The sequence below is a fragment of the Telopea speciosissima genome, chromosome 3 (genome assembly GCF_018873765.1).
Source record: "Telopea speciosissima isolate NSW1024214 ecotype Mountain lineage chromosome 3, Tspe_v1, whole genome shotgun sequence".
Taxonomy (NCBI): Eukaryota; Viridiplantae; Streptophyta; class Magnoliopsida; order Proteales; family Proteaceae; genus Telopea; species Telopea speciosissima.
The window spans coordinates 71,383,007-71,410,888 of NC_057918.1; the positions used below are offsets into that span (position 1 = coordinate 71,383,007).

At 41.6% G+C, this 27,882-nt stretch overlaps 1 protein-coding gene across 1 annotated transcript in view; it reads right to left on the bottom strand.

Moving 5' to 3' along the window:
- The window catches only part of LOC122656787 (O-fucosyltransferase 1-like), a 43,823-nt gene extending 22,599 nt beyond the window's left edge, over positions 1 to 21,224 (bottom strand). Inside the window, exons 1-2 of the mRNA XM_043851437.1 lie at positions 21,201 to 21,224; positions 20,941 to 21,103 (exon numbers count right to left, since the gene is read on the bottom strand). Coding sequence (XP_043707372.1) covers positions 20,941 to 21,103; positions 21,201 to 21,208 — 171 coding nt within the window. The 5' untranslated portion in view covers positions 21,209 to 21,224. The remainder of the gene's footprint in view (positions 1 to 20,940; positions 21,104 to 21,200) is intronic.
- Between the last annotated feature and the right edge of the window lie 6,658 nt (positions 21,225 to 27,882).

Sequence of the window (27,882 nt, forward strand, 5' to 3'; positions counted from 1 at the left end):
AGATTTATTTACTTTCTATTTTCTAGAATATTCTTAGTCATTAAGTAATTACAACTAAAGAGTATCTTTTTGTGTTAGAAAGTTTCCTTTTCTTGTAATAGCAAGAATCCTCCTTTTTGGAAAGATCCTTGATGAGGATATTCTAAGTCATTGAGACCATTAGTGGTTTTTTTTTTTTGTAACTAGCAATCAGTTTTTATAAATAAAGAAGAAGGGCACACTACAGATTTTGATGCTTAGATAAATTATGGTCGTGTGTGTATGCACTGTAGTGATTCAGTTGCTGTCAAGGTAGTGAAGCCCTTCCCACAGGCCAGTGGAGCTGAAGCCCTGGTCATACCCACCCCTTCTATCTTCTCATCTTCTATTCTTCTCCTTCTTTCATTATTCTGCAGAAATTCCAGCACGCATATATACTCAATAGTGGCCTACTTTGGGTTATATCTAATCTTTCATTGTGTCTTACAATCTTCTTTTCTTGTCACTGTAACCTATTTTATATGGGTTTTTATTTAACTTTCCTGGTCTACAATTTTCTGTTGTGCTTATTTTGATTTGCAGAACATCAGTCTCTTGTTTCTCCCTATTCAGCCATCGGATGGACTTCAAATTTTAATATGTTGTTCCCTTTCCTTCACTACCTTCGGCAAGAGTTTGGTGGACATTCAGTCATTCGCTTGTAAGGTATAGCTTTTCTCCTTTCAGTTACTTATTCAGAGTTTCTTAGTTTTTATTTTATGTCCATGCTTATTTCTCCTAATCTAACCATTACTTTGCTTTGATAATTTAAATCCATAATCACGTTATTGGAACCTCCATTTGACATTAGTTTCTGCCCCCTTGGTTGTATCAATTGAGAGTCATATCCATGTTCAGTTTCTGTAATATGCTAATGTAGCTCTAGATAGGAGAAGGATCCTACTAGAGGCCAAGCAACAGGATCAAATAAAAAGGGGGCTGCTGGTTCGAATAGACAGAATGAGGATTTTAGGTCAATTCCTAGGGTTAGGGTAGGGTAATGAGAATGTAGTTTATATGATTAAACTAGGCAGGTTTTAGGGAGTTCAATGGACTAGGTTTGGTTAGGTTTAGATGACGATTCGAAATTTCAGAAATTAGGGTTAGGGTTTCAGGTTTTGGGTTTTAGAATTTAGGTTGAAATTAGGGTTTTAATGGGAGTTTAGGGCTAGGGTTGGGATCGAGTTTCCCAAACAGGGAGGGGGATGTTCAATCCAAATATGGTGGGGTTCTGATGGCAGATTAGGTCTGAACAGGTTTTAGGCTGTTTTAGGTTTTTTTTTTGGTGAATAAAAAATGTATTACCAAAGAAAGCCCGAGGTGGGCAAGAGAGAAAACAAGGGAAAGTGGGGGGGGGGGGGGAAAAGAAGCCACTAGCCCATTAGGGAGGGGGCTGTAAAATGGTACAATCAAGGTCCCAGGCTCTAACCATATGCCTATTCCTGGGAGAATCCAACAAAGACTTGTGGGGAAGGAAGCTCAATTTCATAGAAACGTCAAAGGAGATGGACTTCCAAATCAAGTCGAAAGATCTAGAATTGGTAGACCATCTCCGGAGGTTTCTCTCCATCCAGATATGGTAAAGCGAAGCTCCAAAAACTAGCTTCCCAATGGCATCGCAAATAGAGCCTCCTGGGAATGATCTGATCATCCAAAGCCACTCTCTATCAAAGGGGAAGGGACGTCTGCTGCGGGGCCAAATGAACGAAAGGGCTTTTTTCCAGATGGTTTGGGAGAAGGGGCAAGCAAAGAAGAGATGGTCGATGTCTTTAGAACCAGACCAGCACAAGGTACAGGTTGGGGGGCAGGGATTTTGCGGTAGATGAGAAAGGCTTGGATGGGGAGGTAATGGTTGAGGGTTCGCCAAACTAGGAAACTACGGCGGGGGATGTGGCCTTTGAACCAAACCAGTTTGTGCCAGGGGACAAGGGGGGCTTGTGGGCGGACAAAATTCCAAGCAGAGCTGAAGCTAAAGAGGCCAGTGGAGGAAGGGAGCCAAGTAATTTTGTCAACAGTGGAGGGGGAGGGGGGGAAGGGGGGGAGGGAAGGCCAGATTGAGGAGAGGATGGGGATAGGGGGGAGGGGGGGACCAAGAGCCAAGGGAGATGATAGAAGAGGGGCGCGTCCTTAGGGATCCCAGAGGAATAGATAGCTCGAGGGCCAAAATGGTTGTAGAGAACTCCAAGGGGGTGCCAAGGATCAAGCCAAATGGAAGTAGAGGAGCCATCAGCAATGGAGAAAGAGATGGCGTGCAGGGCAGTGTGGCGCAAGTGGAGAATCTTGCGCCACATGTAGGAGGAATCGGGGTGGATGGGAGCGGTCCAGATGGAATTATTTTTGAGGAGGTGGGAGTAAACCCATTGGATCCATATAGAATCATGCTTGGAAGAGATTTTCCAGATTAGCTTTAGGATGCCCGCAGTATTGGAGTCCTGAATACACCTAATCCCTAGGCCTCCCTCAGCTTTGGGGAGGAGGCTGTTTTAGGTTTAATGGAGGTTAATGGGGAATTAGGGTTTATATGGTCGGATAGGGCTGAGATGAATATCGAGTGGAAGGAATGAAGTAAAGGGGCTGTGACTGAATTATGAATGAACTTTGATGGTTGGTTGAGGCTGTAACTGAACTAGGGTTTAGGGAATTCAAATACAAATAAAAGGAGGCCTGTAGGGTGGGCTGTAGAGGATTAGGGGAAGAAGGGAATTGCAGAAAATTAAAATACTTACCGGATTGAGCAATGAAGAAGGATAGAACCACCTTCAATGAAGATCCTCCCAGCCGTCATGGCGTAAGGAGTCGTAAGAGATCCACCTACCCTTTCCACCTTCATAGAACTAATAGAATATGGTATAATTGATTGTGTTTTTCACTGATTGAAAGAATAGATTATTACAAGTATATATAGAGAGAGGAAAGTTTACAAGTGTAGCACACCCTATGTTTGGTATGTACAATTGGTACATCCTTGATTGGATGATTTTGTGGATTCTTGTCTAGAGCTGAGGTGGTAGGATAGAACCAAATATTGGGTTTCCAAGTTTAGGAGGGAATCCAATATTTGGTCAATACGCCCCCTCAAGTGGAAGGTTTCGAGCATCGAAGCTTCAACTTGTCGCGTAAGAACTGGAACCGGGCCGTTGCGAAGGCCTTGGTGAGGATGTCTGCTAGTTGGTCATGTGTGGAGATGAACTGGACGAGCAATTCACGGCTGGCAACATGATCCTGGACAAAGTGGAAGTCAATTTCAACATGTTTGGTCCGGGCGTGAAAGACTGGATTGGCTGAGAGATACGTTGCGCCAATATTGTCACACCAAAGTATTGGCGGGCCAGATAGAGTGATGCCAAGTTCGGTAAATAAAGATTGGAGCCATATGAGTTCAGCGGCCGCATCTGCTAGGGCCTTATATTCTGCCTCTGTGGAAGAGTGTGCAACAGTACGTTGTTTTCTTGATATCCATGAGATGAGGTTAGTCCCGAGAAAGATGGCAAATCCGCCTGTAGATTTTCTGTCATCACCGCAACCAGCCCAATCAGCATCACTAAAGGCTTGTAACCGGAGATCGGAACGACGGTCAATTAACAGGCCGTGTGATTGAGTGCCTTTGAGATAGCGGAGAATCCGCTTGACCAGCCCCCAATGAGTCTCAGTTGGGGCATGCATGTATTGGCAGGCTTTATTAACCGCAAAGGTGACATTCGGGCGAGTCAAGGTCACATATGAAGTACCCCGACGATGGATCGATACAATGTCGAGTTGGCCATAGGAGTACCAGAGGAGGCGATATGAGCCATAATGGTTGCCACTGGAGTCTGTAGGGGCTTACAGTCGGTCATGTCGGCCCTTGTCAACAAATCACCAATATATCGGGACTGACAAAAAAGTAGGCCCCAATCATGGGGGAGAGCCTCAACCCCTAGAAAGAAATGCAATGGGCCTAAGTCCTTGATAGCAAATTCTTGTGCCAGTTGCTGGAGAAGAGTTGATATTTGGTCCTTGGAATTCCCAGTGACAACGATGTCATCAACATATATAAGAACAAAAATAGTGTTAGTAGCCTCCCGATATATGAATAAAGAGGGATTTGTTTGCCTTGAATCCAATTTTAAGCAGGAACTGGGAGAGGCGAGTGAACCAAGCCCGTGGAGCTTGCTTGAGCCCATAGAGAGACTTCAATAATTTGCAGACATGGTTGGGCTTGGTCGGGTCAACAAATCCAGGAGGCTGGGACATGTAAACCTCTTCTTGTAGTATGCCATGCAAGAAGGCATTATGGACATCGAGTTGTCGCATGGCCCAACCATTAGAAATAGCAAGTGAGAGAATGGTACGAATGGTGGTGGGCTTAACAACCGGACTGAAAATTTCAGTGTAATCAAGGCCAGGTTGTTGGTGGTAGCCCTTTGCCACAAGGCGAGCCTTATAACGCTCAAGAGAGCCATCTGCTTTCCTTCTGACCCGATACACCCATTTATAGCCCACAATATTTTTAGAAGGCGGAGGGGGTGGTACAAGATCCCAAGTGTCATTCTTTAAAAGAGCATTGAATTCTTCCGTCATCACCGCACGCCACTTCAGAATTTTGTTGGCTTGAGTGAAACAGGTGGGTTCAAGGGGGATTTGTAGTGGCAGAGAGAGCGGTGGAAATGGGAGTGGTGTGAAGGTATAGGTCGTGGATAGAGCGGGTGCGCCGTAGTGGGGATGGTGTAGCATTCGGTTGGTGTGGGGGGGGAAGGTTGGGACTGGTTTATTGAGGAGGTGGGGTGGGTGGACTAGAGGTAATGGGAGAGTGTAGGGGTGGGTTGGTTGTTGATGGCGGATTGAGTGGTGGTGGTAACCTGTTGGGAGCAATTGCCCATGGAGGCAATGATAGAGATGCCGATGATGAGGTTGAGGAGGCGGTGGTTGGTGAGGCAAAGGGGAACTCAGATTCATGAAATCTGACATGGCGGGCTATATAAATTTTATTGGTAGAACGGTCAAGACATATATAGCCGATATGTGAGGTGTTGTAACCAAGGAACACACATGGGGTAGACCGGTAGTCCATTTTGTGATTATTATATGGCCTTAAGAAGGGAAAACATAAGCACCCGAATACCCGAAGAAAAGAATATTCAGGTGCTTTGTGAAATAATAGGTGAAATGCGGAAAGGTCCATTGAAGCCCTGGATGGCATTCAGTTGATTAGATAGACTGCCGTGTCAAAAGCATTGTGCCAATAGTGCTGGGGAACCGAGCTATGGCCAAGGAGAGAGAGGCCGGTCTCAACAATGTGGCGATGTCGCCTCTCAACAGAGCCTTGTTGCTCATGTGTATGGGGGGCCGAAATTCTATGGCAAATACCCATTTGGTCAAAAAATGAGGGGAGAGTGCGACACTCACCCCCACAATCGGTTTGGACAGAGATAGTTTTACGGGAAAATTGCCGCTCAACTAAGGTTTGAAAACGACGAAAATTTTGGAAAACCTCGGATTTATGGGTCATTGGGTAAAACCATATGTACTTTGAAAAGTCATCCACGAAGATGACAACATACCGATGACCAAAAACAGAGGAAACATGGGCGGGGCTCCAAACGTCACTAAAAATGAGTTCAAGTGGAAACAAATTACGAGAGGGGGAAAGGGGTAAATGTAAACGACATGATTTCCCTAATTGACATGCCTTGCAAAGGGGGGATAGGGATTTATTATTACAAGGCAATTTATTGATTCGAATCATGCGATGAAGCAAGTCTTTATGGGGATGACCCAGTCGGCTATGCCATCCATCCAATGTTGTTCCCGCAGCAATATTGGCACTCATTTGAAAAGACGGCGGGGAGAAGACATATAGCCCATCGTTACTCGGGCCGGACAATAGAACCTCCTTGGTTGTTCGATCCTTCACAAGAAAGAAAAAGGGGTAAAACTCAAAATATGCATTATTATCCTTGGCAAACTTTTGAACAGGAAGGAGGGGTTTGGAAATGCAGGGAACATGCAAGACATCATTTAAATGAAATGAAAAAGAACATAAGGGAGAAGCGATTGTGGCAAAACCGATGTTAGAGATCGGCAGCCCCTTACCATTACCCACAAGAGCTGCTCATTACCACCATAGGAGTCATAGGTTGCAAGGGATTGAAGGTCCAGAGTAACATGGTGGATTGCCCCCGTATCGGGGTACCAAGTTAGGGCTGCGGATGGAGGGTAAGAGGGGGTGGGTAAGAGGGGGTGGGGAGGAGAGGTGGGGTAGGGCCGTGGTAGGTAGGGGTAGGGAGTGGGGATGTGTTGTGGAGGAAGGGGTTAGGGGAAGTGTAATGGGCAGCAGGAGGTCCCCTTGGACGATAGTAACAGGTAGAGTCAGAGTGATTATTCCGGCGACAGTGTGAGCACCATTGGCGGCCTTGACCACGCCCCTTGGAAAGCGGCCAAAACCACGCCCCCATCGACCACATGAAACTCCGCGGCCAGAAGAAGGGGGTTGGGTACCTGGGCTATCCTTCGATGTCAGATTGACACTAGGAGCATTGGCATTAGGTGTCATAGTTGTAGACTGATGAAGTGAGGAATTCTTCAAGAACTCATGACTGAGGAGCAAGGAATGCAGCTCAGTGAAAGGCAGTGGTTCAGTCCTTGTTAGTAGAGAAGGAACAATATCTTTGAGGTCCATCTTCAATACCCGATAGACATGAAGATTAAAGTGATCAGCAGAGATGGGTTGTCTGGCGGCAGCAAGGTCATCCGCCAAAGCTTTGAGGGGGTGAAGAAAGACAGAGACACTCTCATCAGGTTGCACAGCATCTTTGAGACTGATGTGAAGGGCCATGAGCCGAGTCTGAGAAGTGGAGCCAAAGGCTGTTGTGAGAGCCGTCCAGAGTTCATGGCTTGTTGGTTGGCCAATGACTAGTGGAACAACCTCCTCGGAAAGGGAGGCAATGAGAAGGGAACGAAGCAAGGCGTCCTGTTGACGCCATAAAGAGGCAGCAGCAATGTCTAGAGGGCATGGATGGGATCCATCAACATATCCATAAAGGTTGTACCCTTGAAGAAAGGGCTCTAGTTGAGTTTTCCAGAGAAGGAAATTTGTGGGTGTGAATTTGCGAGAGAGGAGATGGTGAGCGGAGGTAGAGGAAGGGGTGGAGAGAATGGTGTTGGGAGTGAGGGTTGTGAGGGTGCCATTGGTTGGAGATTGATCTCCCATCATGGAGAAGGAGAATGAATGAAGGGAAGAGAGGGGAATGAGAGGGAAGTGGAGAGAACGTGAGAGGAGGGGGTTTGAAAAATGACAAAAAGAAAAAAAAGAAAAGGAGAAAGTGGTGTGAGAGAGGGAATGAGAGGAAAGTGGAGAGAACGTGAGAGGGGGGGTTTGAAAATTGAAAAGAAAAGGAGAAAGTGGTGTGGGAGAAGGAATGAGAGGGAATGAGAAGGAAGTGGAGTACGTGACAAGGGGGTTGAAAAATGAAAAAAAATAAAAGAAAGGTGTGTGGGAGAGGATCGGATTTTGGCTTTATCTTTGGCTAAGAACCACAAGGATATACACTCACAAAGAGCAGCAGCAGCAACTAGGCAGCAATACGATTTTTTTAAACTCATAAACTTGTGGAGGAGCCTTCCACGATTTCAATATTTATAATAAAAGACCATAGGCCAAATCCTAATACAATTTAAACTCTTCCCTCACTTAAATCGTGGAGGGGGGGATCTAATTAAAATAACTTAAATTTTTAAAAGGCTAAAAGACCTATTTACCCCTAATAATTTAAAGCAAAAGACAATTAAATCACTTAAATTGAACCATGGCTTGAACCGGTTCAATTTAAGTTTACAAATAAGCTGAAATAAAACTAAGTATAGAACCTACTAAATGTAAACCTAAGCTATGGCTCCAAACTAAGCCCTAATTTCAGGGCTGTTTCTTTTTCTTCTCCTTCCTTCGGGTATGGGCACTTGGTGCTGCATCATATGCCCTCTGTTACAAATGGGTATAAGGGTAGAATTGTCCTTGGGGTTTCTCTAGTGTTGCTCTAGGGACATTATTGTACTTGTACCTCATATCATTCTATTATAAATAAAGTTGGCTGGATTCTCATGGACATAAGTCACAATTCCCCAAAGTCTTCATGGTATCAGCGCGAGGATCCACCTTGGGATCCAAACCCTAATGCCACAATGGAATCACCAAAAACCTAGTGCCGCCACCACCGCTCACCCATCTCCTCTCATCGTCCACCACCACCGCCACTCTCTCTCTCTCTCTCTCTCTCTTGCTCCTCAATCTCGCCGTCCACTACCACCGTCCGCCACACTCTCTCTCTCGCCACCTCTCTCAGCTCCCACTCGTTTCTCTCTCTCTCACCTCTCTCTCGGTCCTCTTTCTTATTGGGCCACCACAAATGATTCCCTTCCCACCAAGGGCTCCTTCTTGTCTATTTGGTGCTCTTCAGCTTTGATTTGTATGGCCTGAGAGTCTTGGTTTATGTAAATGAGATCATTGTGAAGACCACTTGCTGCTACATGTTCTAGAGAGATCTCTTTTCTCTACTTGTGATATTTTCTAGGATCAGCAATCATGTCTGACTTAACCACTGCATCAACTGGAACCGATGGCATGAGTCATGGGACTCATACTGTTGTTCCTTCGTTCCCTGCTAGCTCCATCAAGTTGGATGGGAGCACTTAACTGATGTGGTCTCGTTTCTGTTTCCGGTCTATCGATTCCCGAGGATTTATCTGGTATCTTATGGGTGAAATTGAGAAACCTACTGCTGCTGGTCCATCTCAAAGGAAATAGAGTTCAGATAATTCCGTGGTAATGTTTTTTCTTCTCAACGCTATGCACCCCAATATTGCAAGGGGCTATTTGTTGATGGCCAAAGATACCTATTCCCAGGTGGGGAATGATTCTCAAGTTTATGAGTTGAGAAAGAAAATGCATGAACATATGAAATCAAGCAGAAGGAGACGACACTATCTCAGTATTACTCGGACTTGCGTGGGATATGGCAGGAGTTAGATTTTTATGAGGATTTCCAGGCTTCCTGCTCCACAAATGCCACAAACTTCAAGAAAAGGGAAGACAAGATCAGGGTGATTTTTTGGCGGGTTTAAATGTGGAGTTTGATCAAATTCAAGCTCATGTTCTCAATCGTGATCCCTTTCCAACCCTGGAGCAATCATATTCCTTGGTTCAGATGAAAGATAGTCGTTGTGCTGCAATGTTGCGGCCCATATCTCAAGAGAGATCAGCTCTTTATACAGGTACTGGTTCTGGTTCTCAAACTAGAAGAGGTTCTACTCATTCTGGTGCCCGTCCCACTACTGATAGGGAACCGGTCAAGTGTGACTACTGTGGGAAGGAACGTCACACAAAGGAAACCTGCTGGAAACTCCATGGTTGTCCCACTACATCTCATGGCCTTGGTTGTGGTCGCTCCACTCCTGCTCATTCAGGTTCTGCCCATCACACTACGACGACTAACACTACACCTATGGGATCTTCTTTATCTCAGGATGAGCTTCTACTTCTCAAGCGTCTTATGACAAAATTGGAGCCCTCGACATCTTCTTCACCATCTGCCACCTACACTGTTACAGTTCCTGGTGCTTCGGTTCCTGCACTCTCTGACTCCAATTTCGCCCATTCAGGTATCTTCTTTGGTGGTCACTGTGCATCAGTTGTTCTAACCCTTGGATAATAGACATAGGGGCCAATGATCATATGACCGGGTCTTCTACCCATTTTTTCCAGTACTCTCCATCATAGTACTAAATCTTGCCGACATGAGATTTCGGTAATTTTGGCCTTGCAGAGTCAAAATGGTAGATCGAAATGAAAAATGACAAGATTTGGGTCGAAATTTCGGCAAAATGTCTACGTTTCAAGAGTTTGTAGCATTTCTCCGAAATTTTGCTGAAATGGTACAAACCCATGTTATAAAAAGGCACCATCTCGTGAGTCATGGCTGAAATTTAGATCGAGAGCTATCTGTTTCGACTCATTTCGTTCATGGGAGCTTTTTTAGCTTTCTTCTTCGGTTTTTTGCCACATCAACACCAGAATCACTTGGAAAACATCATTGAAGCTTGCTAGCACATCATTTGCTTCTTCTTGGTGAGGATTTTGCCACACTCCACTGTTTCAGGTGAAACCCCTTTCTCAGAAAAAAAAAAAATTTACAAAAATATGGTCAATACATGTTGTTTAGTGTTGAATTTATTATATGTCAAACACCGGAGGCTAGTGTCGAATTTTTTTTTGTATATATATATATTTTTTATTTCTCTAGTTCAAAATTTTGATTTTCATACAACCAAAATGCAAAAAAAATTAGGGGTTATGTAAACTGGATGGGGTCAATTAAATATTTGTTAGACACCATTGGACAATCTACGACCACACGGTGTTGGAACATTTTTCTGCCCGTAATTAATTATTTTTAATTTCCGAAATTAAGAAGAATATTTAAAAACTAAAAAAAATAGGAAAAATGAGGTGTTGGTTTGAAAATTAATGAAAAAATATAAAAGTAATTTCAACATGTCTTAAAGTGCATTAGAGGAATATTATGGTGTACCATTTTCGGTTTTGTGTATTAGTCCAATATTTATTTGAAAAATATTTTAAAACTTCGTTTTTCGATATGAGAAAAATATAAGGGTTAGGGGAAATATACTAAATAGCTATATACTTGTTTTAGTAGTCTCAAACTCTCAATTGATGTGCTTCAGTTATTAATGATTTGTTTTACTCATGCAACAATAAACAAATCAGATTATGGCGGACAATGAAAGATGGCACAGGCAAGAGGGCAGAGATAGGGGGAGCAGTGGCAAGGGGAGCAGAGGCCAGCCAGGCGCCCTAGGAGCGACATTGCATGGTTGCACGGAGTGGCAATTGATGGGGATAAAAGAAAAACTGAGTGTAATTACCGCCAAAAGAGGTTTTGGTGGGGTAGGGCCACTAAACTCAAACAACATCTAGCTGGGAATTCTGCTGATGTGGTCTCATTCCATATGGTCCCTGTTGAGGTAGCCAGGACTATAGGTAATCAAATGTGGGGAGGAACTAAGAGGAAGGCTCAGAAGGAGGAGGCAAGGATAGAACTTGAGGAGGCAATGAGGAGTGTAGGGGGAGGATATGATGATAGTGATGACCCTATCTATGTGCCTAATGATGTGCAGACTGCGGAAGAGGCTAGAGATTTTTGGCGGGCACAAGCGAGGAGTAGAGCCACTTTTCATGAGGATCAGGAGAGACCGAAAGTAGGTATTAGTGGAGGAGCTGGTCCCTCCAGAGTAGGTAGTAGTGGTAATGGAGGAGCTGGTCCTTCTAGAGCAGGTGGTAGGCAGCCTGGGTTGCCTAATTCCTTTAGAAGATCATAAAGTACAAAGGCAGCTCCACCATCTCCAATAGTACCTCGACAAGTTGACCCCGCACTACTATAGGATCCTAGTGACTACAGGAAGAAAGGCAGCAACCAGCCTAAGATAAAGGGCGCATGGAAAAATGTGTCAGGGTTTGTAAAGGAGTCTATAGCTAAGTGGATGTTATACAATACCATCCCAACAAACACCACACAAGGCCCTATTATCAGACGTGGATAGATGTGATTACTGAGGCTGGCCTAGGGTAGAAGGGTCCCACCCCATACGAGATAATGAATGTTTATTTACTCCAACAGAAGAGTGAACTTGAGGCGTATATTGCTGAAATAAGAGGGATGTGGCCCAAGTGGGAGACCTACAATGTAACAATTATGTGTGATAGTTGGACTGGGCCTACAAGAAAGTCTGTCATCAACTTTATGGTTTATTGTGATGGGAGGACAATATTCCTCAAATCTATTGATGCATCCAAAGAGAAAAAGATGCAAAATATATTTATAAGTTGTTGAAGGAGGTGGTTCAAGAGGTAGGACTGGAGAACGTTGTCCAGGTTGTGACGGACAACGGAAGCAACTTCAAGAAGGCCAGTCAGAAGTTGATGTATAACAATAAGTATCGGCTCTTTTGGACACCTTATGCAGCCCATTGTATTGACCTCAAGCTGAAGGATATGGGGAAGATAAAATTGGTACGAAGTGTGGTGGATAGAGCAAGACAAGTAACTAACGTTGTATACAACCATGGGTATTCACTAAACCTTTTAAGGGATGACTTGGTGAGACCGGGCATCACTAGATTTGCCACAAACCACATTGCACTCAAGAGCTTTGAGACAAAGAGGTCCGGACTTAGATCTATACTTGCTTGCAAGGAGTGGTTTGAATGGAGGGGCTTCAATAACCAAAGTGGGAGGGAAGCACAAGCTACCATTTCATCTGATGACTTTTGGATGAAGCTTAATAGAGTGGTGAAAATTTTGGACCCAGTGGTCAAGGTCCTGCATATAGTGGACGCCGCTCTCAAGGGGCCCACCATGCCACACTTGTATGTTGTTATAGACTTGATGAAGGATAGCGTGTACAATGCGAATCCACGTGGTAGCAAGCACTTCCTCAAGATTATCAAGGATCGTTGGGAGCTTCAACTTATGCATCCACTACATAAGGTTGGTGAGTAATTTTTTTTATGTAACTAGTTCACATTACATCTTATAATTTGAAGGATATACTATTAATTTACTATGCATTGACATTATCTACATGTGAATTTTCAGCATACTATTTGAACCCGAAGTACTAATATAATCATAGGCTTGGGATGAATAGTACTCTTATAGAAGCAGTGAAGCAAGTAGTTGCCAAGTTGGAACCAAACACTACTTTACAGTCTATCTGCAACATTAAGGTGAGTCTTATAATTCATTTGGAATATAATTAGTAAATAGTAATGAGTTATTAAAAAAAGGCCGTACCCAGTGCACAAGGCTCCTTCGTTTAGTAGGGTCTGGGGAGGGTCAAATGTACGCAGCCTTACCCCTGTTTTCAAAGAGGCTGTTTCCAGGACTTGAACCCGTGACCAAGCATTCAGCAAGTGAGCACTTGACCAACGCGCCAAGCACGACCTTCAGTAATGAGTCATTATTAATTTTATAAAATTTTATAAATGGATATAGCTAAAGAGTTTTAGGGATGCATTGGGGAGTTTTGGAACCGAAGTTGCAGAGCAAGGCCGGTCACACGGTGATGCTAGTATGCAATTTAGTATCTTATTCTTTAACTTACATATGTATTAAAACATGTGAAATGCAAATAACATGTAATGCAGCTGAATGGTGGGTGTTGTATGGGGGTACGGCAGAGAATTTGAGGAAAATAGCAGTCAAGGTCCTCTCCCAGACATGTTCCGCATCCGGCTGTGAGCGGAACTGGAGTACATTTTTGCTCATCAACTCCAAGAGGCGAAACAGATTGGGTTCCCAACGTCTAGATGACTTTGTGTATGTGCACTACAATATGAGGCTGAAAATACAGCACATACACATGGGATAGGAGGGTAACAGGGACACTAATCGATGTCGCTAACATTTTCCAGGTGGACTCAAACAATGAGGATCCTATTTTGGATTGGGTAAGGGATAGAGGTGAGCCGGTGATGGATCAGGCTAGAGGTAGGCCTGAACCCATGATAGCTGATAAGATGGGTGCTGATGTGGATGACTACATGGCTGAAGAGGGTCAGATACACGCACAGAAAGCATCACCCATACCGTTCCAACGCATAGGTGGCAATTCTGATGAAGAGGAAGATGACTAGTCCATTTCCTCAGGTGTTGGGACTCAGACTCGCAAATCTCCACCGGCTACTCATACTGGTAGAGATGATGATGACGATGATGATGATGGTGATGATGATGGAGGTAATGGTGATGGTGGTGACAGTGATGGTAGTGATGGTGATGGTGATGGTGATGATGGTGGTGCATATGATGGAATTCGAGACAATATGTGGTACACGAGTAAGAGTGGTCGCAAAGCCGATTCGATTCACCGAAGAAACCCAGTTTGATCACGCCACAGGGGATATTGACCACAATGCACGTGCCCCCACACATACGGGTTACACGAGAGGGCCTCGTGGCCAGTTCCGTCCAAGTGGGGAATCTGATTATATGGACATTTATTTATCTAGCTTTGCTAGCGGATTGAGTATGGGTGACAGCAAATCGACTGGCCATTAGTGTGCCCCATCTTTTGGTGGAGAGAACAATCCATCGCCATTGGAGTTCAGTGCATCACATCCATATGGGCAGTTCAATGGGGTAGAGGAGCATATATCTTCATCCATTCCCAGTTTTGGGTATGACTCCCAGTCACAGCGACCTACCAGATCGTTTTTTGTAGATGACATCTCCTACCCAACCCACCAACCGTACATGCTACCAACAGCATCATATCACAATGGTTCAATGGCTAGTTCTTCACAATTTGGTAACCTATATCCTAGGATAGGTTACTTTCAGTAATGTTGATGAGGCAATTTACATGGCAGCTGTTGAGGACTATACCCGTTTCTTCTCCCAAACTATGATGTGGCATTCATTTGCCCTACAGTCGAAGGGAAATACATGTCGGCTCCATCAAACCATTAGTGGCATCGATCCTACCCGTCGCAGTAATTATTAATAGTAGACACTTGTATTAGGAAAGCGTGTTGACATCCAAATTATGTACTTGATTCTATGACTCATTGACTCTATGTTTGTATGATTTACTTGTTTTACTTGCCTATTATGTCTTCTAATACTTAGACAATGTGTAGGTATATATTAGGGTTCGACCATATACTACCAACCAAGGGTGCAAATCCAAAACACCACTTTGGATGACTATTTTTGCAATATGAAAAGTTACATATGTTTATATAGCCTAAAACAAGGTTTCCATAAAGTATCAGACCTTAATTTGACCTAAAACCCACCGAAACGGCCAACTGAAACTTCGTGAGAAAAACAAAAAAAAAATCGGCAAAATTTCGGTCTAGCCAAAATGGCCCTCCAAGATGAGATTTAGTACTATTATCTACATGTTCAAGTAAAGATAAAGTTAGAGTTTTGGATGACTCCCTCTCTACTGTTTCAGGGAAGGGGTCTATTCAATGGTCTCCTCTATTATCTTTTTCCTCTGTGTTACATGTCCCTAACTTTACTACTAATTTCCTCTCCATTAGTAAATCTTACCAGAGATTTAAATTGTAAAGTCACTTTTTTTCCATCTCATTGTGTTTTCAAGACTTAGTAACTGGGAAAACGATTGGCAGTAGTAGAGTGCATGGTGCTTTGTACTTGCTCGATCATGGACAATCTCCTTCAGCCACTATTCCTTCTCAAGCTCTTCACACGGGTTCTCCTCAACTAGTTTTATCTGATTTGTATCGTTGGCATAGGCGTTTGGGTCAGCCACCCCTTAGTACCTTAGCTAAAGTTTTTCCTATTTTCAGCATTGTAATCAAAATGACTTTTTCATTGATGCTTGTGTTTTAGCCAAGCAGACTCGCACTATTTATCCTAGTTCTGACTTCTGATAATATTAGTAAAACTCCCTTTCAATTGATATATTCTGATGTCTGGGGCCCTGCTCATTGTGTTTCTATTACTGGTTTTCGCTGGCTTGTTACTTTATCGATCCTCATACTCGTACTACTTGGGTATATTTGTTGCGCCATAAAAATGAGGTATTTCAGTGTTTTCAAGGGTTTCACAGCATGGTCCAAACCCAATTTGATGCTAAAATAAAAATTCTTTGAACTGACAATGGAACCAAGTACAAGGATGGTGACTTCCAATCTTATCTTGTTGACCAAGGTGTCATACCCCAAACCAGTTGTGTTGATACACCAGCTCAGAATGGTGTGGCAGAACGCAAAAACTGTCGCCTTCTGGAAATTGCTCGTTCCCTCATGTTTGAGATGTATGTCCTTGCTTGTTTTTGGAGTGAAGTTGTTCTAATTGCAGGCTTGCAACCTACCTTATTAACCGAATGCCCACTCGTGTGTCAAATTTTTGGTATCCCTTTTTTGTTCTTCAAGGTTCTTCTTCCTTTGTTGTTCCTCCAAAGGTTTTTGGGTGCATTTGTTTTGCTCGTAACCATTATCCTCATGGCAAACTTGATCCCAGGGCTCTCAAATGTATATTTATTGGTTACTCTGCTACCCAAAAAGGCTACAAATGTTATCATCCACCTTCCTGTCGTAGCATGGTAACCATGGATGTGATCTTTCATGAGTCCGAAGCTTATTCTCCCTCAACACCTCTTTAGAGTGAGAACAATATTATTAGGGAAGATGTGTCGATTGTTCCTCCACTTGATGGATCAATATTTCATGAGAAAGAGAATGAATCTACTTAAGGGGACTCTACACAGCCTCAATCACAATTTCAAGGGTACTCTGTATCATCTCCTAAGCCTCTACATGTTTACAGGTGTGTTCAGAACAAGCAAGTTGATACCCCTACTGAAAATATGCCTACTCTACCCAGTCAACCGCCTTCCTCTGATCCAGGATCTATAGTTCCAACCATTCCATTAGGTGAGTCTCTTTCCCTCAGTGATCATGCTGATCCTTCTCTTGATTTACCCATTGTTGTTCGGAAAGGTAAACGAACTTGCACTCAACATCCTATTTCTCATGTTGCGTCTTATGATTCTCTTTCTCCATCCTATCGTGTTTTTGTGTCTTCTTTGTCCTCTGTTTCCATTCCTCAGAATTGGTCGGAGGCTCTAGCAAACCCATGATGGAAAGATTCTATGAATGAAGAAATGAGCGCTCTTGGAAAACTGACACATGGGAATTAGTCTCTCTTCCTTAAGAAAATAAAATGTAGGTTGGAAATGGATTTTCACAGCTAAACAGAAAATGGCTAGCATTGTGGATCATTACAAGGTTAAGCTTGTTGCAAAGGGCTTTACCCAGACATATGGGAATGATTATCAGGAGACCTTCGCTCCAGTTGCCAAGATGAACACAATTCGAGTTATCCTTTCATGTATTGTTAACTTGGGATGGCAACTACAACAACTTGATGTCAAGAATGCATTTCTGCATGGTGAACTTGAGGGTGATGTGTATATAGAAATTCCTCCTGGCTTCTCTAACAAAGAGACTTAAGGAAAAGTATGCCAGTTGAAACGAGCACTATATGGGTTGAAGCAATCACTCAGGGCTGGGTTAGGCCGTTTTCATAAGGCTATGGCATTTTTTGGGTATAAACAGAGTAACGTTGATCGCACATTATTTATACGGAAATTCCTCCAAGCTTCTCTAACAAAGACATTCAAGGAAAAGTATTACAGCTGAAACTGGTACTACATGGGTTGAAGCAATCACCCAGGGCTTGGTTTTGCCGTTTTCATAAGGCTATGGTATCTGTTGAGTGTAGACAAATTAATGTTGATCACACATTATTTATCAAGAAATCATGTAATCACATTACTGTTCTCATTGTCTATGTTGATGACATTATTGTCACTAGAAGTAACCCCATAGAGATATCCAATCTTAAGTCTTATTTGGGAAAGGAATTTGAGATTAGAGACTTGGGATCTCTACATTACTTTCTTGGTATCGAGGTTGCCCACTCATCCAAAGGTATCTTTCTCTCTCAACAAAAGTATACTCTTGATCTATTATCTGAGACTAGAATGCTTGGATGTAAGCCTGCAGATGCACCCCTTGAAGCTAATGCACATCTCAAAAATAAAGAGGAAGAGCCAATCGACAAGGGCAGCTATTAAAGATTGGTAGATAGGTTGATTTATCTCTCTCATACCCGTTCTGGCACAGCCTATGCTGTGAGTCTAGTTAGTCAGTACATGCACGATCCCTATTCTACTCATATGGAGGTAGTATTTTGCATCTTATGATACATGAAGTTTGCTCCAGGAAAAGGGGTTCTCGTCTCTCCTCATGATCACACACGTGCTGAAGCCTTTACAGATGCAGACCAGATTGGTTCTCCTAATGATAGGAGGTCGACTTCAAGGTACTGTACTTATGTTGGTGGGAATCTTGTCACTTGGCGTAGCAAGAAACAGGCTGTGTTAAAACAAACACCAAAGAAACACGAATAGAAGACAAAACAGAGCAAGATGACACAGAGATTTAACATGGTTCACACACCAATGCAATGTGCTACATCCACGGGCAAAGCTGAAGATGATTCACTATGTAATAGAAAAAAATACAATGGAGATCTCTCAAACACCCAAAAATGGCAGAGCAAGAACTCTAACCTAGAAACCTTAACTTGAAAATCCCCAAATCTCACTTGCTTACACAACAAGACAGGTAATACATATAAATACTCCTCCAAACAGGTTGATCCATCAAGTCGGGTAGTATCGGCCCAAGCCCTTCGCTACCATCACAGACCTCAGAAAGATCCCATTTGAATCGCCACCAAAAATGTCGAAGCGGGTCAATCTTCGAAACAAGTATAGGAATTCAAGACACACATAAAATTGTGGTTGCTAGATCAAGTGCTAAAGTAGAATTTCGTGCTATGGCTCACGGTGTTTGTGAGTTGTTATAGCTTCAGAGTCTTCATCAAGATCTCAGTTTTTCTGTCCAACTTCCTATGATGCTTTATTGTGATAGTAAATCGGCTATTAGCATTGCTCATAATCCAATTCAGCATGATAGGATGAAGCATGTAGAGATTGACCGCCACTTCATCAAGGAAAAACTTGAACAGGTTATTATTTGTATACCATTTGTTAAATCTAGTGATCAATTGGCTGATGTGTTCACGAAAGGTCTTAGTAGTAAGGTTTTTCATCCTATTGTGTGCAAGTTGGGAAAGGGTGATATTTATGCACCAACTTGAGGGGGAGTGTTGTATAATGGGTATAAGGGTAGAACTGTCCTTAGAGTTATTCTAGTGTTGCCTTAGAGGCATTATTGTACTTGTACATCATATCATTCTATTATAAATAAAGCTGGCTAGTGTCACACAAGTCACAATTCCCCAAAAGTCTTCACCCTCAGTTTCTGGTTCACTGTGATTCTGGTTTCTAGTGTTTTGTCTTTTCAGCTAGCAAACCTCATCAGCCCTTTAAGTGAATGTGTGGCTTCTAATGAATAGCCAACATTCAAAGAGACGAAGAAGAATAACAATAACAAGCTCATCAAAAACTACTTCATTTCACTTCTAAGGTTTACTGCGATCCTGGTTTCTAGTGTTTTGTCTTTTCAGCTAGCAAACCTCATCAGCCCTTTAAGTGAATGTGTGGCTTCTAATGAATAGCCAAGATTCAAAGTGACGAAGAAGAATAACAATAATAAGCTCATCAAAAACAACTTCATTTCACTTCTAAGGTTACATTTTCTCTATGCTGGAGATGGAACTGAATCTTATATGGTTCATGTTGGTCTAATCCACATCCATCCAAGCATCATCCTGTATAGGACTTCATTGTATCAAAAATGGGACAGAAAAAACACCAATTGCATGGTAACCATTGATCAAAACATTAGAGATTGGACAGTGAAGCTAAAGAGATAATAGAAATAACAACTATAGCAACAATTAGTCAGCAGCCATTTGCCAATCCTAAAAGCTTGATTGCTAAAACAAGAGTGAGAAAAACTATACACAAGACAGTCAAGACTCACGACTTAAATTAGATATGCAGAATTTTGTGCAATAGCCCCCGTAAGAGTGGCTCACGAAAACATTTGTTTGCGTTGAGGATTCCATAGAAATGTGGATTGTAAGAGAGGCATGACGATCCCCACCCCCAGGCCGCAGTGGTGTACAGGTATACTGGCGTAAATCTCTTTTCTTTATTCTATCCTTAATAGCAGAATATAAAAACATAAAAGGAAGAGGACACCAAACAGAAGAACTGCATCCTCAAAAGGGGAAAATAATTTAGAGCAACTCCAATTGTAGTATGTCAGATGCCAAGCTAACCTCTAAAAACACAGAGCTTATGCATACCAATTGTTGAAGTGGGACAGTCTAACCGGACTGTATCATTGTCTAATGTACTTAAAAGGCTTAAGAGCCAGAAAGGCTTGCCTGTGATTATGCATCAAACATAGTGGAAAGAATTTGATGATAACAAGTTGGTTTTCAAGTCCTAAATTTAAGTAACAGACTATGATTTCAGGCCAAGGCTTCCCAACTCCTGGATCTAGCTTTTCCCATCATTACCATAAATAATTATTTGGATCTGGGCAACCATCTTCGCCACAAACTCTGAGGAAAGCAAAGGGAAAAATATATTTCTATGTTGTGATTTCCCTTTAGTTGGATGCTTCTCTAGTGCATAATCATAAGACTGCACAGGTGAATCAGATACGTTAATGATCCATTTGGAGTTGATATGTGGCACATGTTTTTCATAGTTCTATCTGGTTGTGACTCATTAACTTACATACACAATGCTGCTTTTTGGAAGCATAGAGCAGTTAATAAATGTGAAAGACAAAAAATAAGGCCTATCTGTATGTTTATTCGCACTTACAATGCACAAAATAAAGCATGAAATGCAAAAATTATAAATTTTTCCATATTCTTTAATTTCCATCTGGAATTTTGGCAGTATGATTCACGCACAATCCGTGTGTGCATTCCAATGCTCAGCCCTGTGAAATATAAAAAAATTTAGCCTATTCTGTGATTTAGGTAATAAAAATTGAAAAAGTGCATGCCTTTACATTCATTTTTATATGTTTGGCTTAGCAATAAGGAGCGTTGGAAAAGTTCATAAATTTAGTGTCGATTATCTGTTCCGTTCTCATTTTTTAAGGTAGAAATTGAAAACATCCGCAGACACATCCAAGGCACTATGTATCTCATTTAATTTCTACTCGCTTGTAATTTAGCAAAATGAATCTCTGAGGATTAAACTTAATGGCACAAATCCTAAAAACACCAATATGCAGCACAGTACACATACAACTAAGTGGAACTGAAGCATTGATCAAGTAACACAAATTATAACCAAGCTTAAAGTTTAGAAACAGAGTGAAACTGAATAAACTGACCTCCGTCGTTGGATCTTTTCCCTTCATCGATGAGAAAAGAGATATAGTGCAGATCAATAGAACAAGAACTGCAACCGATAAACGCCCTAGGAATCCCTTCATTCCACCACCAAGTTGCTTCAGCTGCCGATGACCCCCTCTCCTTCCCAATGCATCTCCAGGTCTGCAAAAAGAGATCGAATCCAGCTCTGTAACTCACAATCCCTCAAACAAATAATACAGTAGAATATCGATAGGGGGACAGAAGAGAAAGATCTCACCTCCTCATTTCCTTACTGTTTTGAATTCCAAAAACAAAAATCTTCGATTAGATCTGATGAGTTTGGAGAACAAGAAGTTATGTTAGGACGTTGTCATTCACTACTGATGCAAAAAAAACAGTCCATACTAGGAACCAAAAACTGGAAAGATCTTTAATTTGTGTGATGTGTCATTAATGTGGAGCTTAGACGAGTCTCGGATACGCTGCTATGGGATCATAAGCTGCAGTTTAGCTCGTCTCCGGGGAGCCCGGCACGCCTAAGGTGCTGCCAGCCGTTGGGCTGTGCCGCACACATCCCTAGGTGTGCGCCAAGATGTGTGCTGCACAGCTCAATCATTGGATGCCCCCTAGGCACGCCCTGGGCGCTAGTGTCACACCCCAAAACCCCCTCGGAGGATTCGATGGCTGACCCGAATACCCGATGTATTCAGAGACCACTAAGATCCAGATGCAGTATAAACACACCATAAGCATAAACAATATTCAAGAAAAGCATAATATATCGATTAGAGTGCGCTAAGACTTAAGATTTACAAAAGTTATATTTACATCATTCATAGTTAAGTTGTTCACTCCCTGAGTTATCACGAAGCTAACCCTCAAGGCCCAAAACTAACTATTCAAATATATACAATGGTTTCACCCACCAAAGGAATAGTTAGAAGGTCACAAAAGTATTAGTTCTCAGTCTATTGCATCATTTAATAAAGGACACAGTAATCACACGCACAACCGAGACCATGCCCCTCCATGTCCAAATCAGCATAGTCATCTCTTCCCTCATCTCTCGGCTCAAAGAAATCCTCCCCGACACAATCGCCTCCACCTGCATGAGCATCTAAAAAAAAAAAAAGGATATCCACGGGGATGAGCTCCACTGAGCCCAGCAAGTAAAGATAAACCACGCAAGCATTCACAAGCAAAATCCTATGTGCATGAGATTCAATTTTAATCTTAATTCCACCTAACAATAATGCTTAAGTCTCTAAGGTTGTGCTACAGCAACACCTTAGGTAGCATCCCCCTCGTTGGCGATGTCAAACCCGAGTTGGACTGGGAGCCTACCGGTCCAGGTCCTCAATCGGACATCGTCGATCCCAGTACCTCCGTTGGTAAAGCTGGCTTCCCGGTCCTCAATCAGACATCGTCGGTTTCAGTACCTCTGCTGGTAATGCTGGTTTACCCAGCAAACCCCCGAGATTTAGTCCTCTACCACAACTCCGTTTCTCAATCGAAAATCGCCGTTCCCAGTACCTCCGTTGGTAACGTTGGTTTCCCCAGGGAGGACTATCCAACACGGAGGCCCCTATTGGTAAGGGTTGTAGCACCAGGGAGTGACATTCCTAGTCATGTGCAATCTAAATGGCATAGTACAAGGTGTATAGTGCTCCCGCATCCCATACTACGGCACGCCATACCTCTCTTTTTCAAACCGACTACGCCATCTATTCTAACATGGCAGAGATTTACATTTCAACACATTCCACCATCACATCAATATCCATTCACAATTCTATAATCCATATGTTATAAACAAGAATAAATCAATAAAATAGTTTCAAACGATACATAAGAACAAATTCTCATACATATGCATGACACCTAACAAAATAACTAAATCAAATAAACATTCCCAAAAAGAAATCAATTGTCTATCCCCACTCACCTTGTTATGATTAAGACGGTGATGTTGGGTTTTGTTCGGTGTCGGTGGTCGGCATGACTTGACGAGTGAACGGTAAGGTCCTACGAATGTTTAACCATATCCGGTGTTAAAAAGCGTCAAAAACCAGTGCGGAGTCCTAGGGTTACCCCGTTGTAAAGTTGGACAAGGTCTAGGGTATGTTTATACGTGAAACAGCATCTCAGGTTGATGAGGCAGTCAACCTGAGATGGCAGCGTTTAAAAAAAATTGGAAATAGTTATTCTCTGGTTGATGAACCAGTCAACTGGGACACCAACCTGAGATGACAGTGTTTTAAAAACTGAAGTAGCATTCTTTGGTTGATGACCCAGTCGACTAGGACATCGACCAGAGATGCACAGCAGCCCAAAAAATCACAAGAAAACATAATTATAATGGGGTTTTGGGGCGGATTTTTCCCAAATTATTCGAGGGATATTGTTTACGCGTCCAATTCCATGATGTGGACCCATCTTATGATTTAATTACAGGGGAAGATAAGGTTCTAAGGTTGGGTACAACTATGGATGTAGTTCTTGCTTCAAATTGGCATAACAACCATCTATGGCTAAAACAAGAATCCAGTGCCTTAAATCAAACATCAAAGATGTTAATAGGTTAGAAATAAGGCAAACATAGGATTAGGATTTCAGTTGAGCTTTATCTTCATAGTAGGATGAATTCTACCATGGATTTCATCCAAACAAACAATGGATTAGGTTATGGAGCATGGTTTAACAAGGATTAAGAGGAACTCAAACTAGGAAGGAGGATTGATAAGAGGATGAACTGATCTTACCTGTTTAGAGCCTTAGATCTTCTTCTCCTTCTTTTCTTCTCTTTTCTCTCCTTTCTCAATCGGCCTTTCTTCCTTTTCTTCTTCTCCTTTTCTTTTCCTTTATCTTCTTTTCAAACGGTTAGCATAGGGGATAAGAATAAAGTTTAGATTAGTTTTACTTTTATTAAATAATCATTATGTTAGTTAGTCGGCTAATAGGTTAGATAAAGCTTAATTATTTTAAGTTTTTCTTCTCTTCCTTATTTTAGTCGGTTAGTGGGGGTGTTAATGGAACTTAGTGTTTTTCTTTAATTGATTAGATTAGTATAGAAACTTGTAGTGGGTAAGTTTAATTGTTTCCTTTGTTAAACTAATCTAAGTTGGTTTGTAAATTAATAGGTGTCATGTAAGTTTTTGATAGGTGTCATTAACCTAATACTGACGTAATCCAAAATTCAATTATAATTTCCAAATTTGTCTTTTTGTAAGATTTGATTTGTTTAAACAAATAGCCGACCCCTGCGAGGGTAATTGGATTTTGTGGGCCCCATGGGTCCTAGAATGTTGGGAAAAATATTCCAATTCAGTATTCAGGGTGCGGCGGCGAGATCCCTGACTCAAAACACTGGGCTCTGCGCCTCTTGAGCAAAATCTGCGATAGTATGATTCTCTGGTTGATGCAGCAATCAACTAGTACATCAACCTGAGAATTCAGTTTTTGTTTTCTCTGTGTCGGAACGTCTAAAAGTCGATGCGTTTTGTATGCGAACCCACACGAACATATTTATAATACAAAAAACACCTAATACGAGGTTAGGGTCCCTTACAACGAGTTGTACATCTGTGTGTGGATCCCACAACCGCATGGGGGAGGTATCTGTCATTTTGCCGACGAGCGGCGGGTTACCACCGGGATTCCTTCTTTATCTTCTACCTGTTCAAACATCAAATCAATACTCCATCACGTGCACGGTGCTATGACCTCGGGTTCCGGATCTACATTCGGATTATGGTTAGGGTTCGGATCAAAATATGCTAGGCCGTAACAACTGGGCTCCTTGGAGACAATTTTGATCCCATAAGCTAATAAGCGTGATTACGCATTTACGACATGTTGTGTCCATTTTATTATTGGTATTCATAATACTTATATAGGGTTGGGCTGACATATGTGCATACAATAGGTACTCAGATTTTTGTTAAGTGTGACCCATACAGATTTATGTTTCTTCTAAAATTTAGAAACGTTTTTTTTTTTTTTTGGTTACTATACAACATTTTAGGACCCAAAAACGCTCAAAAAACATAGAAACACATAAAAGTGTGTCAGACCCAAAAACACAAAAAAAAACAATAGAAGCGTTATCATACAGAACCCAATTTGAGAAGTTAATGGAAAATAATCTTTTGGCTTTCCTTGGACAAGTGTCACACAACCAGTGGACAACAATAGCAATTGATGTCCGTGTACAAGGATATGATCCGGACTCAATTCCAAAAACCTTGCTACCCAGAGTCTTTTAATGAATAGACGAGACAAAAATAGATAATTATCACCTTCAATTTGCTGCCCACTCCAATTTCTCACTTAGGAGCGGAAATGACCACCCTACCCCACCTTGGGCAGTGTGTTCGGGTGGGGGGTAGGGTGGTCATTTTCTCCTCCTATGTGAGGAATTTGAGGAATTGGAGCATAGGAGCGAATTGGAGGGGATAACGATTTTGTTAATCTTCTTTCTCTTTCGTATGAGCAAAATAGACACCTATAGTCTATATTCAGTAATTTCCACAAAAATCTTTAAAATCTGGAGTGGACCTTAGCTTTCTATTCAAGTGACTGAGATTCAATGTCTATAAATAGGAGGACATCAGAGAATCACAACTACGAGTACAAAATTCTTGAAGAAAATGATTCAAAATGTGTTCCTTGTAATCATGATTTTAGTGCATGGTATTGGATCGGGTATCGATCAATTCCGAAATCGATACTATTATCATATCGCTCATATATGCTAATGAAGTCAACACACCTTTTTGGTATTGGCTCAAGTATCAATCATGTAATGATAAAAAAATTTAGAAAGTAAAAAAAAAAAAATCTAAGATAATAATAAAAATGAATAACTGCATAAAAAAACTTTAAAATTAATCAATTTTGTATGAAATATTGCACAACATATAGCATAAATTAAATAAGTTTGTAAAAATAAAAAAATCAAAAAATTTTCATAAATAAAAATTTTAAATTGGGAATAAAATAAGGATCTTTTATTTTAAATATTACATAAAGTATAATATTTCTTACTATATACATGTAAAAAAATTTGGTGAATATCTAGAAAAATTCATAAATTGTACACTGGATTTTATAGAAAGATGTTGGATTTATGTGTCCATCAAACCCGGTTCGGTTTGGTTTACTTTGTGTTGAACATTTTATTCATTTTGGTTTAATATTATCACATGCGATATAAACTTTTTGAGCATTATGTGTCCATAAGTTATATTTAAAATGGTAGTCGCGACTAAGGTTTGGGCTGGGCACCCTTATTATATGGTCGTTGCATTGGGTATGCCTAAACATGTGATGTCAGGGTACGAATGTGAGTACTCAAATGTTTGATGTGTGTATTAGCGAAGAATCTACTTTGTCGATTCCCTCATGTATTATTGCCAAATGTAGGATGGGATAGACATGTGTCACGGAGACCCTATATCTGAGAGGACCTTGTCACTGCAAAATGTGACTGTATTCTTTGGTTCATCAATGATTGAGACTCAAGTGAGTCAAAACCGGTGTTCTGGGAATGCGCAAACATTTTGTGAGTGAAGGAGTTACTCAATATGGTCTCCACTGACCGATTGGAGAACACCAATATTGAGGTTGTCTGTGAATGGTCGGATCGGAATCTGGATTCAGTGCCGTTTTGGAAATAGTTTTTTGCAAAACCTATTTTACATCAAATAATAGATTATATGTAGTTATTAATTAAAATATTTTAACGAGTTTTGCGGGACCCAATCATATACACAGACACTCTTATATGGACATGTTCTATGGAATGGGGTTTGGCAGTACTACTGTACATGCCCTAGATTCCATAACGATGGTGTTGATTAGTGGAGGGTTGGTACATGATGATTTATTATCATGTAGGGGTTTATTTAGAATTTGCTAAAATAATTGGTTATTTATTTAATAAATGGATATGATGGTAATTGTGATAATCTATAAATTAAAATAATTAATTAATTATACTATTCCTTATTAGATTCTGCTTCTCCACTAATTCGAAGCACTTCAGGATTAAACAGGATCAAATCAATGAGGAGTGAGAATGTCAGACCCTCACTAGGAATCATCCAAACAGGGTTTTCGAAACTCTATTATTTACACACACCAAGGGGAGGGGGCAACCCACGTTTTCTCCAGCCCTTGGACGAATTTGGCTCTCCCTCTTTCTTGTGATCTCTTCTCTCCCCTTCTTGCTCTCTAGTATTTGAAAGTTAGGGTTTTTATCATAAAAATAAAAAATATTAAACATAATAATATTAGTCATATACCCTAATGGGGGGAAATAGAAATCGCAAAAGGGAAAATCGAGAGGAGTTCGTGAGACACTGAGACAGAGGAATAGTTCGTGGAGTTGAGACAGAGGATCGTGGCGACGGTAACTTGTGTTCCTCGCTTCCTGCAACTCTCGGCAGCCTTCGAAATTCGAACTACTCCGGCAACCTCCAGGACACCAAGTAAGTAAATTTTTTATTTTTTTTTTAATTTGGTTATTCTTCCTCCTCCCAGTCCTCCGGCAAGTCGATTTTTCAGTTCTGTACTTCAGTTCTTCAGTTCTTCTCCTCCCAGGCAGACCTCTTCTTCTTCTTCAGTTCTTCTCCTCCCAGCCTCCGATGGTGATTACAGCCAGTAGTATCGTTTTTTATTTTTTATTTTTTCTCTTGCCTTGCACAGCCACAGTTACACACACAGAGACAGGGAGAGAGTCGAGAGACAGAGGGGGGGATTTATTTCAGTTAGTAGTCCTCGACTCCTCTCGGTTTTTTGTTTTTTCTTCTTCTTGCCTTGCAACTAGCTTGCTTACAGTCGCAGACTTTGAGACTTCTTGCCTTGCAGTTGCAGGCTTCCACATAGACAGAGAATGTATTTTTTTTTCTTCTTCTTGCCCTGCATAGTGCACACATGCACACAGTCACACACAGAGA